At 39.1% G+C, this 18087-nt stretch overlaps 1 protein-coding gene across 5 annotated transcripts in view; it reads left to right on the top strand.

Moving 5' to 3' along the window:
- SLC39A12 (solute carrier family 39 member 12) overlaps positions 1-18087 on the top strand; it is a 72547-nt gene that overhangs the window by 45827 nt on the left and 8633 nt on the right. The window contains exon 13 of one of the 5 annotated variants that reach the window (XM_017529763.2): positions 1289-1409. The exons of the other annotated variants lie outside the window; for them this stretch is intronic. Coding sequence (XP_017385252.1) covers positions 1289-1402 — 114 coding nt within the window. The 3' untranslated portion in view covers positions 1403-1409. The remainder of the gene's footprint in view (positions 1-1288; positions 1410-18087) is intronic. 5 annotated transcript variants of the gene reach the window in all.

Here is an 18087-nt window from a genome sequence, read left to right as displayed (position 1 = left end):
ATTATCTCCCCATCTCCACTTCCAGGTTATATACACTTGAGTGCTAAGAGCATTCCTGTAAAGGGGCTCATGCCATCACATCAAGGAAGGCCAGGGCAGGAGAAAGAGGAATGCAGTGTGGACTAGAAGCAAGACTCTGCAAAACCAGTCAATGCCTCCTTGGAATGGGTCTCTGCAGCAGTGACTGGGATCAGAGATGGGGCTGAGCCACATGAAATAGCACACATGTGATGTCTGTTAACAATTGACCCCTTCCACTCCTCAAATGCTCTCCTTTACTTTGAAGACCCATCTCTCCCCAAGTCCCTTCATGGTGGTAACCCGCCAAAATACCACAATGACTTAATACAAAATAATAAGTGAAAGAAGTTCCAAATCCTGCTGGCCTTGAGGCCATAGTTGGTATTCATTTCTGCCCTCCAGCATTCGATCCGGATCCTCCTCAGCTCCAAGCAGCACTTGGGTTGATCTACATTGTACTCCTGGTAGGGGCACCCCAGGTCTTCACTGAAAGGTCTGAATGTTCACTGCTTTGTCCTTCTTAGGCTTTGTATCCTGTAGTTGCCTGGTGACCATTGTTACCAGGTATAGAAGCACCAAGAGATGCTCCAGGAAATCTGAATTTCTAGCTATGTTTCTTCTTTCCTCACCATGCAACAGCACCCCTAACGCCTCATGGTAATTGTTACAGGAAAGGGCTCCTAATCCAGACCCCATCAGAGGGTTTTTGGATCTCATGCAAGAAAGAATTCAGGGCAAGTCCACAGTGCAAAGCAAAATCAAGTTGATTAAGGAAGTAAAGGGATAAAAGAATGGCTACACCATAGACAGAGCAACCCTGAGGGCTGCTGTTTGCCCATTTTTATGGTTATTTCTTGATGATATGCTAAACAGGGGTTGGATTATTTATGCCTCCCCTTGTTAGACCACATAGGTCATGTCCTGACATTGCCATGGCATTTGTAAGCTGTCATAGTGCTAGTGGGAGTATAGCCGTGACGATGACCAGAGGTCGCTCTTGCTGCCATTTTGGTTTTGGTGGAATTTAGCTGGCTGTTGTATCAGCAAGGTCTTTATGACCTGTTTCTTGTGCCAACCTCATATCTCATCCTATAACATAGAATGCCTGAACTATCTGGGAATGCAACCCAGCAGGCCTCAGCCTCATGCTCTCCAGCCCCTATTCAAGATGGAGTTGCTCTTGTTCACGCACCTCTGACATAATCACTAACAATTACTTTTACCAGTATAGTCATTTTCTTCACTGTTGGTTGATCCACTAATATAGGGAACCACAGATGGGCAGGTGGTGGTGATAAATTCAAGTTCACTGGAAACTTTATTGCAGGAGTTCTCTCAACCCTTGGTCCTGTTAGGAAGCAGGTTGCACAGTAGGAGGTGAGCAGCAGGTGAGCAAGCAAAGATTCATCTGTACTTACAGCTGCTCTCCATTGCTCACCTGAGCTCCACCTCCTGCCAGATCAGCGGGGGCATTAGTTTCTCCTGTGAACTGTGCATGTGAGGGATCTAGGTTGCGCACTCCTTATGAGAATCTAATGCCGATGATTGGTTACTATCTCCCATCACCCCAGATGGGGCCGACTAGTTACAGGAAAGCAAGCTCAGGGCCCCCATTGATTCTGTATTATGATGAGTTTCATAGTTATTTCACTATATGTTGCAATGTAATGATAATGGAAATCAAGTGCACACAAATGTAATGTGTTTGAATAATCCTGAAACCATCACCCTCACCTCTGAACCCCAGTCCATGAAACCATTGCCTTCCATGAAACTGGTCCCTGGTGCCAAAAAGGTTGGAAACAACTGCTTGATTGTATTCCCTGGTGCTTTCTCCCCAGGAACAGGGATCTGTGGTCTGACAGTACCTAAGTTCCCAGGAACAGGGAGCATAAATACCCCAAGTGAAAAAACTAGCAATCCCTATCTATCAATTGCTTTGTAATTTTTTTTATTGTTTCTGCTCTAATCTCCTTGACTTCCTTCCTTCTTACTTTGCATTTAATTTTTCATTTACTTTCTTGCAGCTGTGTAAAAGCATCTCATTTTGTCTGAGAGCTGAATGTTCCTTCTAAAAAAAATTCTCAGAACTGGAAATCTAGAGAATTTCTCAAATCCAGCTTCTCTACAGTTTATAAAAATTGCTCAAATAGAAAAAAAAAGCCCTCAGAATATTGTTTTTTTCCCAGCAGTTTGAATAAGAGAGACTTTATTTTTAACTAGTATAATTTATTTAAAGTATAAATTAATTAATTTGTTAAAAAAACCATAAATCAGTTATGCCAAGCAAAGGTTTATTTTGGATCTGACTCAAAGTGTCAAACCTTTAGGCCTTTTTCCTGAGGTTTTTAGATCCTGCCGAGATGGTGTTTCCATAGCAACAGGACTGTAGAAACCCCAAGGGGCTATCCCTGTAGATACAACTAGAGATGTCCCAACAATGGGGGGAACTGGACAACTGCCCAGGAATTCAGTACATTAATAGAACCCAAGCTGGTGGCAGAGCTGTGACTCAGGGAGGGAGCTAATGGAGAAGAAGGTATCTGACTAATTCATGCCAAAGCAAAATAAAGCCTAGATGCCCCCACCAGGTATAGCCAAGGCAAATGAGTTGGAATAGGGGAAATACCCAATTTCCAACCCTCTTCCCCTACAAACCTCCCTCGTCACATAGTGTTCTAGATCTCTTCCCCAAGCCCTCACATTTTTTGGATGCTCTTTTAAAACTTCATCTCCTCTCCAAGACTATCCCTTATGTTTCTTCAACCTTATTTTATTTATCTAATAACTGTACAGGTGGGACAGTGGGGCTGGGGATGGGGCAGGAACCTCAAGAATAAAAAGCAGTCATTTAGAGCAATTTACGTCTCTTCCCTCTTGTGAGAAGTTTCTCCCAGAAGTAATATCACAGCCTGGATATTAGTGCTGTGATTGAAAATCACAGTGCTTTACCTGGAGCACTTTCAATTACCAGATAATTTTCCTTATGTGAAAGGCAGGATCAAAGGTATTTTGACTATGAATTTAAGATCCTCTGCCTTTAAAACATCCAAAGATGCAAAAGTCAAATCTGAGTATTCAATCTGGTCAATAAATAGGATTATCAATATAGTTCATCCTCTCTACACTTATTGTAGGTCAGTAAATATAGCAGATTCAAGATCATGAATTGGGTAAAAAAAAACAAAACAAAACATTAATTGAGTGACAAACATCACCTTTCTAGCCAGGCTTCTCCTCTCTTCTTCATCATATGACTCTGGAATTAAACTAAACTAGAATCCTAGACTTTTAGAATAGTGATCACATTTCCTCCTCCCCATTATTCTTTCTTTTTCTTGCAATTTATTGAGTTTTATTGAGTCTTTCTTTATCAGAGAAATGTAGACCTCAGTGCAACTTAAAGATCTAGAATCACCAAGTTGAGTCTGGTAAATGATTCCTTTCTCCATCCATAAGATGAGTCAGGCTTTCTTTCTTTGAAGTTTGGCAATTCCTAAGTGTAATTCTGCTAAACATCAATGCACAGGAAGACACTTGTTTTGAAAAAGACATATGAAGTCACCTTGATGTACATATTTGTTTTCAACAAATATTGTAGTTAAAATCAATGAGTTCCATTGGACATCATTTTAAATATCCTTTGGCTGAGAAAGAGCAAGCATTCCAAACTCATTTCAGGCAACAAAATTGATGTAATTTAACATTCACAATTATTTCTTAACAAAAGCAAGAAGGATGAATCCTTCTTACTAACAATTTTGAAAGCCTTCTCTTTCTGTGAAAATCAGTCAAACCCTACACTTACAAATTTTCTACTGAGAAAATGACTAATTAAGCCAATTTTGGTGAAGGCTGAATTCTCTTTGTAATTAAAAGACATTGACCACTAGAAATGCTGGTATTTTTCTATCTTCAGTCCTCTTTTCTTCTAACTCATTTCTCAGTCATACACACAAATACACACAGAGTTCTTCCAAAGCAATTATTTTAAAAATGCAATTGACCCTTGACAAGATAGGTTTGAACTGCATGAGTTCACTTATATTCAGATTTTCTTCCACCTTTACCACCCTTAAGATAGCAAGACCAACCCTTCCTCTTCCTCCTCCTCCTCAGTTCCCTCAGTGTGAAGATGAGGAGGATAAAGGCCTGTATGATTATCTACTTCTACTTAATGAATAGTAAATGTATTTTCTCTTCTTTATAATTTTCTTTTCTTTTCATCTTCTTTTTCAAAACAAAATATTACAAAGCTCAGGCCTTCTGGCCGGCCTTCCTTCCTTCCTTCCTTCCTTCCTTCCTTCCTTCCTTCCTTCCTTCCTTCTTTCCTTCCTTCCTTCCTTCCTTCCTTCCTTCTTTCCTTCCTTCCTTCCTTCCTTCCTTCTTTCCTTCCTTCCTTCCTTTCCTTCTTTCCCTTCCCTCCCTCCCTCCTCCTTTTTGCTGAGACAGAATTTCACTCTGTCACTCAGGCTGGAGTGCAGTGGCCCAATCTTGGCTCGCTGTAGCCTCTGCCTCCTGGGTTCAAGCAATTATCCTGCCTCATCCTCCCGAGTAGCTGGGATTGCAAGCATGCACCACCATGCCCGCTAATTTTGGTATTTTTAGTAGAGTTGGGTTTTGCCATGTTGGCCCAGCTGGTCTGGAACTCCTGGCCTCAAGTGATCCACTTGCCTCAGCCTCCCAAAATGTTGGGATTACAGGCATGAGCCACTGTGCCCATCCCTCTTACGATTTTATTAATAACATTTTCTTGTCTCTAGCTTACTTTACTGTAAGAATATAGTACATAGTACATAATGCATATGAAATATGTGTTAATTGTGTTATCGGTGAGGTTTCTGGTCAACAGTAGGCTATCAGTAGTTAAGTTTTGGGGGAGTCAAAAGTTACACATGAATTTTCAACTGTGTGGGGATCAGCATCCTAATGCCCACGTTATTCAACTGAACTAAAGCTGGGTGATGCCTGTCTTTATTGAGCTGCTTTACGACTAAGAATTTGTCTAACTGAATCACTTCCCCTAAGGCAGAAAAGGAGAAGAGAATTGCTAAATCCAAGTTTAAAGTAGGTAACGCCTTTGTCTCTCTTAATTGTGTGTGATAGTGATGGGCTCTGTATCTTATTACTCACAGTTTTGTTTTTTTTTTAAAGTTTAATTTGTCTTCTGCTGCAAACTGCTTCATGAATTGCCTTAAGAAGATCCCATTGGGAAGTGATAGACATATAAGATTCTGTATTTGAATTATTCAGCAAATAAAATTTTTAAGGCTGAAGGTTTTAAAATAACCTTGAGGAAGGCCTCCAGGTCGGCTACCCCCCATAAGCTGAGAACTGTGATCTTTGCTTTCTTGCTTAATAAGGAAGGTTAAAACAGCTATGTTAAGTTGTTTATTGAACATAAATACTAGTTGAAAAAGACCTAAATTCAAAACAGTGGAAACCAACCTCCCAATTTCAAGAGATTCTTGAGTAACATAGCGTTGAGGATTCTACAATTACTAATCAAATATGATTCTAAAACAGAACATATTCTAACATCCCTCTTTTGATTGATGTCAAGAGACAACCAAAAAAATGAATTCCATGCAAAAAGGAAAACCTTATATAATAAGCACAAGATAGCCGTTACCAAACTTTTATTCAAATTCTACTCTCAGAAGATTGTTAAAAGCAAAAATTGATACAGTATTTGTAAGCAAACATTCCAGAGAAGATTTTTATTCTCCATAATATTGTAGAAAGAGAAATCCTGGAGGGCTTTTTTAAGACTCTGTGGCTGATAAAAACCTCACTTCTGTGCATAGATAATAGTCTCCACCAAGGTCCAGTCAGAGGGTCAGCCAGGTTTATTAAAAGGAAAGAGAATCTAGACTTCCCTCCATCTTGTTTACAGCAAACCATCACAAAGAAAATCAAAGTGTTCGAAATTCGACAACACCACAGACTATTAAAAAGAAAGGGCTTCAATCCTGCAAAAATAGATTAGTTTGTGGGTTTTGTTTTGCTGGGGGGTGAGGGCATGTAGTTTCTCTCTTGTTACCCAGGCTGGCATGCAATGGCATGATCTCAGCTCACTGCAACCTCCGCTTTCTGGGATCAAGTGATTCTCTGGCCTTAGCCTCCCAAGTAGCTGAGATTACAGGCACCTGCCACTGTCCCAGCTAATTTTTGTAGACATGGAGTTTCACCATGTTGGCCAGGCTGGTCTTGAACTCCTGATCTCAGGTGATCTGCCCGCCTCAGCCTATCATAGTGCTGGAATTACAGGAATGTGCCACCGTACCCAGCCGGTTTGTGGTTCTTATTGAAACGTGAGGACATGAGAGCTGAGTTTATGTTCAGGGACTTTGAGATCTAAACAAAACTCAGAATTTGATGTTTTTTAGTGGAAAGTAATGACAAAAATTCTTTATCAGGAAACAAGTGACATCTCTCACTATCACATAAAGATCTAATCTAAATGGTACTTTATTTAAAATATTGTAATAGCATAATCTTTATATTATAATAAGCTAAAAAGCTAAACAATGATATTGTAATAAGTTAAAAAGATAAGTAGCTAATAAGCTAAAAAGCTAAATGCATATTACAATAAGCTAAATATATCTCAATAAGCTAAAAATCTAAACAGTTAAACTCTAAGAATTTTAGAGTTTTAGCTATCATGTTTGGGTCTGATCCATTTTAAGTTAATTTTTATATATGATGTTAGGTAAACATCCAACTTTATTCATTATTATTATGATTATTTTTAGAGACAGAATCCTGCTCTGTTGCCCAGGCTGCAAAGCTGTGGCATGATCATAGCTCTCTGCAGCCTTGAGCTCCTAGGATCAAGTGATCCTCCCACCTCAGCCTCCCAAGTAACTGGGACTACAGGCACATACCACCATGCCCAGCTAATTTTAAAAAACATTTTTTTGTAGATTTGGGGTATTACTGTGTTTCCCAGGCTTGTCTTGAACTCCTGGCTTCAAGTGATTCTCTTGCCTCGTCCTCCCAAAGTGTTGAGATTACAGCATGAGCCACTATGTTCAGACTATTCTTTTGAATGTGTATATCCAGTTTCCCCAACATCATCTGTTGTAGGGACTGTCTTTGGTCCATTGAATGGTTTTGGCACCATTATTGAAAATCAATTGATCATGTGTACAAGACTTTGTTTCTGGGCTCTCTATTCTGTTCTTGTAGTCTAGATGTCTGTCTGTAGCCAGTACCATGTTCATATGATTATTCTCGTTTTATAGTAAGTTTTGAAATCAGGAAATGTGAGATCTCCAAATTTATTCTTTTACAAGACTGTTTTGGCTCTTTGAGGGTCCTTTGAGATTTCTTCTGAATCTTAGGGTGGATTTTTCTGTTTGATTGTGATTTTGATAGAGATTACCTTTAGTCTGTACCTTAAGTAGTATTGATATCTTAATAATATTAAGTTTTCCAATTCATGAACATGAGATGTCTTTTTATTTGTTTTTAATTTCTTCAGCAATGTTTTATAGTTTTCAGTGTATGAGTCTTTCACTTTCTTGCATAATTTTATTTCTAGGTATTTTATTATTTTTGATGGTATTGCAAATAATGTGTTTTCATTTCTTTTTTGGATTGTTCATTGTTTGTATTTAGAAACGCACCTGATTTTGTGTGTTGATTTTTGTCTTTCAACTTTACTAAATTTAGATTTTGTTTTAACATCTTGAGAGTAAAAAAAAAAAATACATGCTTACTGCTTAACAAATTATTATTTAACAGAGAGATGTATTTTACAAGCAGTATTTTTAAAAATATGCTGTAATGCATAAAAATGTGTACATTAAAGACAGATTTACAGGTCAAAAGGATTCTACAACAATCACAATCCCTCTTCTCTTGTTTTTGAAACCCACTAGAAACAGAAATCAAAATTTAACTCATTTAGTGTCTGCTTTTCCCTTCTTCAATTTTAAGTTGTGTAAATAGAGAAATATGCATTTTTGACAATAAATAAAGGAAATCTCTATCTTCTTTCAATGTTACAAGTAATCATGTCCTTTTAAGTCAATTTGTGCTGTGTGACAAACAATTTTTGCGTGAATTTTTTTGTTGTTCACTAGAACAACTTCTCTGGTATTGCCATGAAGTTTGTGATAGTGAATGTCAGGTACACATTGGCTTGCTTTTTAGGACTAATATAGGTTTACAGATTTAATACATCTGTAGTTTGAGTGTCGTGATGATCACGGCTGTGAAGAGACAACCTATGTATGGCTTTGTGTTTCCACCTATCTGGAAGAAAAGTAAAAAGTAGTGTGATTGACTTCATGGTGCAGCACTACAACTAGCAAGATGGCTAGATGATGTATGTGAGAAAAAGATGAACTAAATCAGTTCACATACTTTCTAGGCTTATAAAGGCCAGATAGTCTTTCTAATTTACCAATTTTTCAGCAAGTTGTGATCTCATAGATGAATTTTTCAGTGAGTTTTCTTGGAGACACTGCATGGATAAAGGATTATACAGATTGAGTATTAGGTTGGGCAAAACTGTATAAACTTTGGATTCCTCTACGAATCATATTAAATCTACCTGTATATCTATTTGATAGAAAGATGACTACATGTTTCTTGGTAATCATTTTTTAGTTGACATGTTATCAATAAGTAATCATCAAAAGACTCCAAAAATTGAGAGAAAAAATAAGCTGAATGCCTTATTAACATTCCTCTCAATATGTGAATGAGTGAATGTTCAAAAGCTTTCTTTTTCGTTTTTTCTCTGTGTTTGGTGTTAGGGAGATATTCCAGTGACTCTTCATAACAGCGATCACATTTGGAAAAAAAGATGTAGGTGCATTGGTGGTATAGTATTGTGGAAAGCGCTTGGACTAAATCTCGTCCCAAGTATCAATAAAAGCCTGCCAAATGGCACAGTCTTGTTGGACCCTAGACATTAAACAGTCCAGTAACTCGAAATATGCTTTATTCTTCTTTTGTACTTTAAAATATTTTTTAGAGTAATAGAATTATGTGGGTGAGACATAAAAAGTACAGGATGAGTCATAACCATGATGATTCTTCTCAGAGTGGATGTGTAGCTCTTGTTAAGAGGTCTTCTTTAGAGATAAGTAATTAACATTTTTTCCCCTACACTGTCCAAATGGTGGCCAGTAATTGCATGTGGCTATTGTGCCTTGAAATGAGGCTAGTGTAGCTGAAAAATTGATTTTTTAAAGTTAAACTTTATTTCTAGGGCAGTTTTGGGTTCACAGCAAAACTGATCAGAAAGTACAGAGTTCCCATATGTCCCCTGTCCCCACACATGCACAGCCACCCCGCTATCGACATCCTGCAACACAGTGATGCATCTGTTACAATTCACCAGCATACCTTAACACATCATTATCATTCGTTAGGTTTCACTCTTGCTTTTATACATTCTATGGGTTTTGACAAACAGACGATGACACATCCCCAAGATTGTATAATATGGACTAGTTGCACCACCTAGATGTCCCCTTTGTTCTGCATGTTTATTCTTCCCCCAAATTCCCTTGAACCACTACTATTTTTATTGTCTTCATGGTTTTGCCTTTTTCAGAAAATCATCTAGTTGTAATGATACAGTATGCTATTTTTTCAGATTGGCTTCTTTCATTTCATAATACAAATTTGAGTTTCCTCTGTCGTTTTACAGTTTGATAGTTCATTTCTTTTTAGTGCTGAATTAATATTTCACTGTCTGGATGTATTGCCATTTATCCATTTACCTACTGAGGGACATCTTGATTCCTTCCAAATTTTGGTAATTACGGGTTAAGTTGCTATAAATTCATTTGTGCAGGTTTTCATGTGGACAAACATTTTCAGATATGTTGAGGAAATGCCAAGGAACATGATTGCTGGATCATACAATAAGGGTCTGTTTAGTTTTGTAAGAAGCTACCAAACTGTCTTCCAAAGTGGCTGTACCATTTGGCGTTTCCATCAGCAGTGAATGAGAGTTCCACTTGCTCTACATCCTCACCAGCATTTGTTGCTGTCAGTGTTGTGGATTTTGGCCATTCTAATAGATATATAGGGGTATTTCATTGTTTTTTAATTTGTAATTTCCTAATAATATAAAATGCTAAGCATCTTTTTCATGACTACTTGCCATCATGTATCTTCTTTGGGGAGTCTCTACTCAGGTCTTCTCATTTTTAATTGGAAATTGTCTGTTTTCCTGCTGTTGTCTTTTAAAAGGTCCTTGTCTATTTTGAATACTATTCTTTAACCAGATAATGTTTTCCAAATGATTTCTCCCAGTCTGTGGCTCATCTTCTCATCCTCTTGACATTGTCTTCTACTCAACTGAAGTTTTAATTTTGGGAGTGTATATTCAGGGCAAACTGAATCTGTGTTCCTGGATTGCAGTCCTGAAGCTTGGCCCAAATAAATCATCTACTTATATATATATATATTTTAAATACATTTTAATTTTAAGGAAGCCAAGCTTATGAATTTTTTCTTTCATAGATCATGTCTTTAGCATCTTGTCTAAAAAGTCATTGCTATACCTAAGGTCACCTAAATCATAACCTTCCATGATTTTTATGCATTTGCATTTTTAATTCAGGTCTGTGTGTTATTGTGAATTAATTTTTTGTTAAGAATGTAAGACTCTGCGTCTAGATTCCCTTTATTTGTAAGTGGATTTCAGATTGTTCCAGCACCATTTTTTGAAGAGGCCATTGGTCCATTTTATTGTGTTTTCTCTTATATCAAAGATCAGCTCACTAGATTTATGTGAATCTATTTCTGGACTTTCTGTTATATTCCATTTCCAATTGTTGAATCAGCCTTGCATACCTGGAATAAATCCCCCTTGATTGTGGCGTGTAATTCCTTTTGTACATTGTTGGATTTGATTTGCCGATACTTTGGTTTTTTTTGCATCTATATTTCTGAGAGGCATTGGTCTGTAGTTTTCTTTGCTTATAATGTCTTTTGCTTGGTTTTGTTCTTAGAGTAATGCTAGCCTCACAAAATGAGTTAGGAAATATTCTTTTTACTTCCATATTCTGAAAGAAATTTTAAAGAATTGGTAAAATTTTTTTTAAAGTGTTTGGTAGAATTCATTGGTGAGTTCATCTGGGCCTGGCGATTTCTGTTTGGGGAGGTTATTGATTATTAATTCAAATTCTTTAAGAGATAAAGTCCTATTCAGATTGTCTATTCCTTCTTGTGTGGGTCTTAGCAGATTTTGTTTTTCAGGGAATTGGTCATTGTATCTAGGATATCAAATTTGGGGGCATAGAGTCGCTTCTAATATTTCTTTATTATCCTTTCATGTCCACAGAATCTGTAGTGACATCCTCTCTTTGATTTACAGCATCAGTATTTTGTATCTTCACTCTTTTTTTTTTTTCAGTTAGCCTAGCTAGAGGCTTATCTATTTTATTAATCTTTTCAGTGAACTAGATTTGGTTTTGTTGAATTTCTGAATTGATTATGTGATTTTAATTTCATTTATTTCTGCACTTTCATTATTTTCTTCTGCTTACTTTAGGATTTAATTTGCTCTTCTGTTTCTAGTTTCTGAAAAAGGAAGCTTAGAATATTAAGTTTACATCTTTATTCTTTTCTGAGGTATGTATTCAGTGCTCTGAATTTCCCTTTGAGCGCCACTTTCACTCTATCTTACATATTTTGATAAATTTTATTTTTCTTTTCATTCAGTCAAAACATTTTTGGTTTCTCTTAAGATTTCTTTCTTAACTCCTGTGTTATTTGTAGGTATGATCTTTAATCTCCAGTTCTTTTGGAATTTTCCAGCAATCTCTCTGTTATTGATTTCTAGTTTAGTCCATATGACCTAAGAATAGAAATTGTATGACTTCTATTATTTTAAATTTGTTAAGGTCTGTCTTATAGCCCAGAGTGTGGTCTATCTTGGTGAATGTTCCAGGTGAGCTGGGGAAAAATTTGCAATCTTCCTTTGTTGGATAAAGTAGTCTATAGATATCAGTATGTCCACTTGATGGATGTCCTGCTGAATTCAACTATGTCTACTGATTTTCTGCCTGCTAGATATCTGTTCTTTTTTTTTTTTGAGACGGAGTTTCGCTCTTGTTACCCAGGCTGGAGTGCAATGGTGCGATCTCGGCTCACCGCAACCTCCGCCTCCTGGGTTCAGGCAATTCTCCTGCCTCAACCTCCTGAGTAGCTGGGATTACAGGCACGCGCCACCATGCCCAGCTAATGTTTTTTTTGTATTTTTAGTAGAGACGGGGTTTCACCATGTTGACCAGGATGGTCTCTATCTCCTGACCTCGTGATCCACCCGCCTCAGCCTCCCAAAGTGCTGGGATTACAGGCTTGAGCCACCGCGCCCGGCCCTGTTCATTTTTTTTAATCTTCCATTTGTTTTTAGGTTCAAGGGATACATGTACACATATGTTATATGGGTAAGGTGCATATTGTAGGGATTTGGTATACAGATAATTTTGTCACATCTGCAATCAACGTAATACCCAATAGGTAGTTTTACAATCCCCACCCTTCACTTTAAGTGGGCCCTAATATCTATTGTTTCCTTCTTTGTGTCAATATTTATTTCTCACTTATAAGTGAGAACATGTGGTATTTGGTTTTCTGCTCCTGTTTTAATTCACTTAGGATAATGACCTCCAGCTTCATCCACGTTGGCAAAAAAGACATGATCTTGTTTTTTTTACGGCTGTATAGTATTCCACTGTGTATTTATACCACATTTTCTTTATCCACTCCACCACTGACAGGCATTTAGGTTGATTCTATGTCTTTGATACTGTGCATAGTACTGTGATGAACATATGGGTGCATGTGTCTTTATGGCAGAATAATGTATATTCCTTTGGATATACAGCCAGTAACGGGATTGCTGGGTTGAATGGTAGTTCTATTTTAACTTCTTTAAGAAATCTCCAGACTGTTTTCCACAGTGGCTGAACTAATTTATGTTTTCACCACCAGCATGTAAGCATTCCCTTTTCTCTGTAACCTCACCAGCATCTGCTATTTTTAAACTTTTTAATAGTTACCATTCTAATGGATGTGAGATGGTGCATCACTGTGGTTTTCATTTGCATTTCCCTAATGCTTAGTGATATAGAGCATTTTTTCATATGCTTGTTGGCCATGTGTATGTCATCTTTTGAGATATGTCTGTTCCTGTCCTTTGCTCATTTTTTAATGGGGTCATTTATTTCTTGCTTGTTTATTTTTTTAAGTTCCTTATAGATTTTGGATATTGGACCTTTGTCAGATGGATAGTTTTCAAATATTTTTCCTATTCCATAGGTTGTCTGTGTACTCAGTTGAGAGTTTATTTTGCTGTGCAGAAACTATTTAGTTTAATGAGGTCCCACTTGTCAACTTTTGATTTTTTTGCAATTGCTTTTGGAGTCTCTGTCATGAAATATTTGCAAAGACCCATGTCTAGGATGTTATTTGCTAGGTTTTCTTCTAGAATTTTTATAGTGTTAGGTTTTACATTTAAGTCTCTAATCTATCTTGAGTTGATTTTTATATATGGTGAAAGGAAGGGGTCCAGTTTCAATCTTCAGCACCTGGGTAACCAGTCATCCCAGCACCATTTATTGCATAGTAAGTCCTCTCCCCATTGCTTGTTATTGTCTGCCTTGTCAAAGATCAGATCATTGTAGATGCATACTTTTATGCATTTTCTAACCTGTTCCATTAGTTGGATAATTCTGTCTTGTTGAATCGAATATTTTATCATTATGTAATGCCCATTTTGTCCTTTTTGATCATTGTTGGCTTAAAGTCTGTTTTGTCTGAGATAAGAATAGCAGCCCCTGCTCTTTTCTGTTTTCTGTTTACTTAATAGATATTTCCCCATCCCTTAACTTTGAGTCTAAGGGTGTTCTTGTATGTGAGATGGGTGTCTTCAAAGAAAGCATACATTTGGGTCTTGCTTCTTTATCCAACTTACCACTCTGTGCCTTTTAAGTGGGCCATTTAGCCTGTTTATGTTCAAGGTTAATATTGATATGTATCGATTTGATCCTGTAATCATATTGTTAGCTGGTTGCTATTAAGACATGATTGTATATTTGCTTTAGAGTGTCAATAGTCAATAGTGTTTGTGTGGTGGCTGGTAACAGTCTTTTATTTCCATTTAGTACTTCCTTAGGGACCTCTTGTAAGTCAGGTCTGGTAGTTACAAATTCCCTTATCATTTGCTTGTCTGTAAAGGATTTTATCTTTCCTTCACTTATGAAGCTTAGTTTTGCTGGATATGAAATTCTTGGTTGAAATTTCTTTTCTTTAAGCATTCTTAATATAGGCCCCCTGCATCTTCTGGCTTGTAGAGTTTCTGCTGAAAAATCCACTGTTAGCCTGATGAGTTTTCCATTGTAGATGACCTGCCCCTTCTCTCTAGCTGCCTTTAATATCTTTTCTTTTGCATTGACCTTGAAAAATCTGATAATGTGTGTCTTGGGGATGGTTGTCTTATATAGCATCTTGCAAGGGTTTTCTTCTCTGAATTTTCTGAATTTGAATGTCAACCCTTGTAGTAAGGTTGGAGACATTTTTCTGGAAAATGTCCTCAAATATGTTGTCTAAGTTGCTTGCTTTCTCTCCCTCTCTTTCAGGAATGCCAATGAGTCATAGATTTTATCTCTTTACATAATCCTGTATTTTTCAGAGGTTTTGTTTATTTTTTAAATTTTTTCCCTTTATTTTTATATGACTGAGTTAATTCAAAGAACCACTCTTCAAACCGTGATATTCTCTCCTTAGTTTATTCAGCTGTTAATACTTCTGATTGTGTTATGAAATTCATGTAGTGAGTTTTTCACTTCTGTCAGCTCAGTTTGGTTCTTACCTTTCATCTCCTGAATCATTTTGCTGGATTCTTCAGATTTCTTGGAATGGGTTTCAACTTCCTCTTGAATCTTGATGATCTTTGTTGCTATCCAGATTCTTAATTCTATGTCTTTCATTTCAGCCATTTCATTCTGGTTAACAGCCATTGCTGGAGAGCTGGTGTGGCAGTTTGGACGTAAGGAGACACTCTCACTTTCAGAGTTGTCAGGGTTCTTGTGCTGGTTCTTTCACATCTGTGTGGGATGATGTTCCTTTAACTGTGGTGTAATTTGAATCTAGTCAGTTAGCTTCATTTCTGGATGTTTCCAGAGGGCCAAGGCTTTGTGCAGGGTCTTTTTTTGTGGCTGAATTCTAGTCACTGGTTTCACAGGGGTCTATATTAGCATAGTATTTTTGGTGTTGAAATTTGGGCTCTAATCCAGTAGATGATGCTTAAGAGTAATGACCAGCAGACAGGCTCTTAGTCAGCCACTAAGTTCCTCTGTATTTCCTTGTGTTTGCAGCCACGCCCCTTCTCGGTGCTGTGGGAGTGCAGGGTCCTCTCCTACTTGAGTGCTGGCCACGGATCTCAGTTGGGCCCTCCAGTGCTGTGTACCACAGCCCTTGGGCAAGCTCAGGCTTTTTGTTCCTTACCTGGTTGTGGGGCAGCAGGGATGGGGACCTTGGCAGTGCTAATGACAGAGACCCTTTCACTTGTCTCTTGGGGCTCCACCCAAGAGAATCATAGAACTGCTGTCAGAATGATCAGCCCAAGGTGAAGTGGCTGCACTGCAAGCCCAGCCTGCCTGGTAAAGAGCCAGGGGAGTCAGAGGGTTCATGGGGAAGACAGTCTGGCCTCTCCTTTGTAGGGCAGCTGGGTTATGCTAGAGGTACAAGTACAGCATGCAGTCTTTTTGCTCCTTCCACAGCCTGGTGGCAGGGGACCAGGCAGCACTGGTAAGGAAGGTTTTGCTGCTTCAGCAGTGGCAAGGGGAGCTGTCAGTTGCCTCTGGGAACTCCACGATGGAGAGATACAATGCCACTGCCAATAGGATTGTTCACTGGGGGTGGGGTGGCCACCCCAATGAACATTCAGGCCCAAGCTCAGGGCCCTGGCTAGTAAAGAGCAGGGAGTCACGGGCTCACAGAGAAGAAAGACTGGGCTCCTCTCCTTATGCTGGTCGCAGTGTGCTGGAGGTGCCTGCAAAGTGAGCAGGGTCTTTATTCAGGGCAGCAAGGGCAGCACTGCTGCAGCAGCGATGGCCAAGAGCCTGTGGGTTGTCGCTGGGATTTCCTCCTCAGGGAAATGCAGAGCCACCACTGAAGTGCTTGGGTTGGGGCAGGGAGGCTGTGCTGTAGACCCAGGTCACAAGGCGCTGCTCAGTGAGGAAGAGCAGGGGCAGGGACCCGAGTAGAAAATAGTTTGGCCACTTTTCCATAAGGCAGCTGTGGTGTGCTGGGGGCCTGCGAGTCTTACGCTCTTTGCTCTAACTGTAGCCTGAGGGCAGTGGGGGTGAGGGCTGTGGCAGGGGCAAAAAGGGCAGACCGGTTGGTTACATCTGGAATCACCATCCCAGAGAAATGCAGAGCGGCTACTGGCCCTAGTGCCCAGGCGGAGGTGGGGTGGCTCTGTCGGGGGCCCCCGCCAAGGTGTTGATGGAAGTGAGGCCTGTAGTCTGTCTACTCCTCAGCACTGTGGCTGCAAGAGAGCCTGGCTTTCCTGCTTGGTGGAGCTAAGACACCTGGTGCCATGGTGTTCAGGAATCCAGTGCCCTTGGGGTTCCTCATCGGCCTGAACAGTGGCTCTGCCCACACTCTGTGAAGTTCTCCATGTCAGTCTGGAGGACCTGTGGGGAAGTGGGGGGATCTCCTGTGCCCAGGATTGCAAAGGTCCATGGACAAAGTGTGGGTCATCAGGCACTCTTGCTCACTTAATGTTTCCCTTGGTGGGGACCTGCCTTGGCTCCGCTTCAGTCCATAGCGGGCAGCTTTCCCTTCTCACTCTTCTGAACTCTCCATAAGTCTCATTACTTCCTTGACGATTCTAAACCTGTCCTCCTGGGTGATCTCGTTGGAGAGCTAGTGTTTACTTGCCACTCTCTGTCCTCTCTATCAGAGCAGCACACACTAGCTGCTTCCAGTCAGCCATCTTGACCCAGAACCCCTGTTCATTTTTGATGGATGAATGCTAAAGTTTTCCCACCTAGTTGTGAATAAATCTACTTTTCCTTGTAGTTCTATCCATCTTTGTCTCACATACTTTAATGCTACCTTGCTAGGTACATATACATTAAGGATTTTGTGTTTTCCTGGAATATTGACTCATTTATCATTATGTAATACACCATTTATCCTTGACAACTATCTTTGCTCTGAACTGCTCAGTCTGAAGTTTAAGATAGCTACAACCACTTACATAATATTCTCCAACCCTTTACTTATAATCTATATTTTCTTGTTATTTAAAGCTGGTTTCTTGTAGATGGCATGTAGTTGGCAACTCGTTTCTTGATCCGTTCTTAAATCTCTGTCTTTAGTTGGTATATTTAGATAATTATAATAGTGATTACTGACTTAGTTGAATGAATATCTACCATATTTGTTCCTGTTTTTTATTCATTACCTTTGTTCTCTGTTGCTACTTTTGTCCTTCACACTTTTCTTGCCTTTTGGCTTCTAATAAAGCATTTTACATGGTTCTATTTTCTCTTATTTTTAGCATATAAATCATGCTTCTTTTAAAATTTATTTTAATGGCTGTCCTAGAGTTGCACTATACATTGACAACTAATCCAAGTCTATTTTCCTTCTTTCTTTCTTTCTTTCTTTCTTTCTTTCTTTCTTTCTTTCTTTCTTTTTTTTTGAGACAGAGTCTTGCTCTGTCACCAGGTGCCAAGCTGGAGTGCAGTGGCATGATCTTGGCTCACTGCAACCTCCGCCTCCCGGGTTCAAGCAATTATCCTGCCTCAGCCTCCCGAGTAGCTGGGACTACAGGCGTGTGCTACCACACGCAGCTAATTTTTTGTGTGTTTTTAGTAGAGCTGGGGTTTCACCATGTTGGCTAGGATGGTTTCCATCTCTTGACCTTGTGATCCGCCCGCCTCGGCCTCACAAAGTGCTGGGATTACAGGTGTGAGTTACCGTGCCCAGCCTCCAAGTCTGTTTTCAAATAATATTATACTACTTCACAAGTAGTGCAAGTGCCTTATATAAAATATCTCTCATTCTTCCCTC

Source organism: Cebus imitator, unplaced genomic scaffold, assembly GCF_001604975.1.
Source record: "Cebus imitator isolate Cc_AM_T3 unplaced genomic scaffold, Cebus_imitator-1.0 Scaffold61, whole genome shotgun sequence".
NCBI classification, from domain to species: Eukaryota; Metazoa; Chordata; class Mammalia; order Primates; family Cebidae; genus Cebus; species Cebus imitator.
Note: the sequence above shows the minus strand (reverse complement) of the source record. Positions and strands in the feature narration are given on the sequence as shown.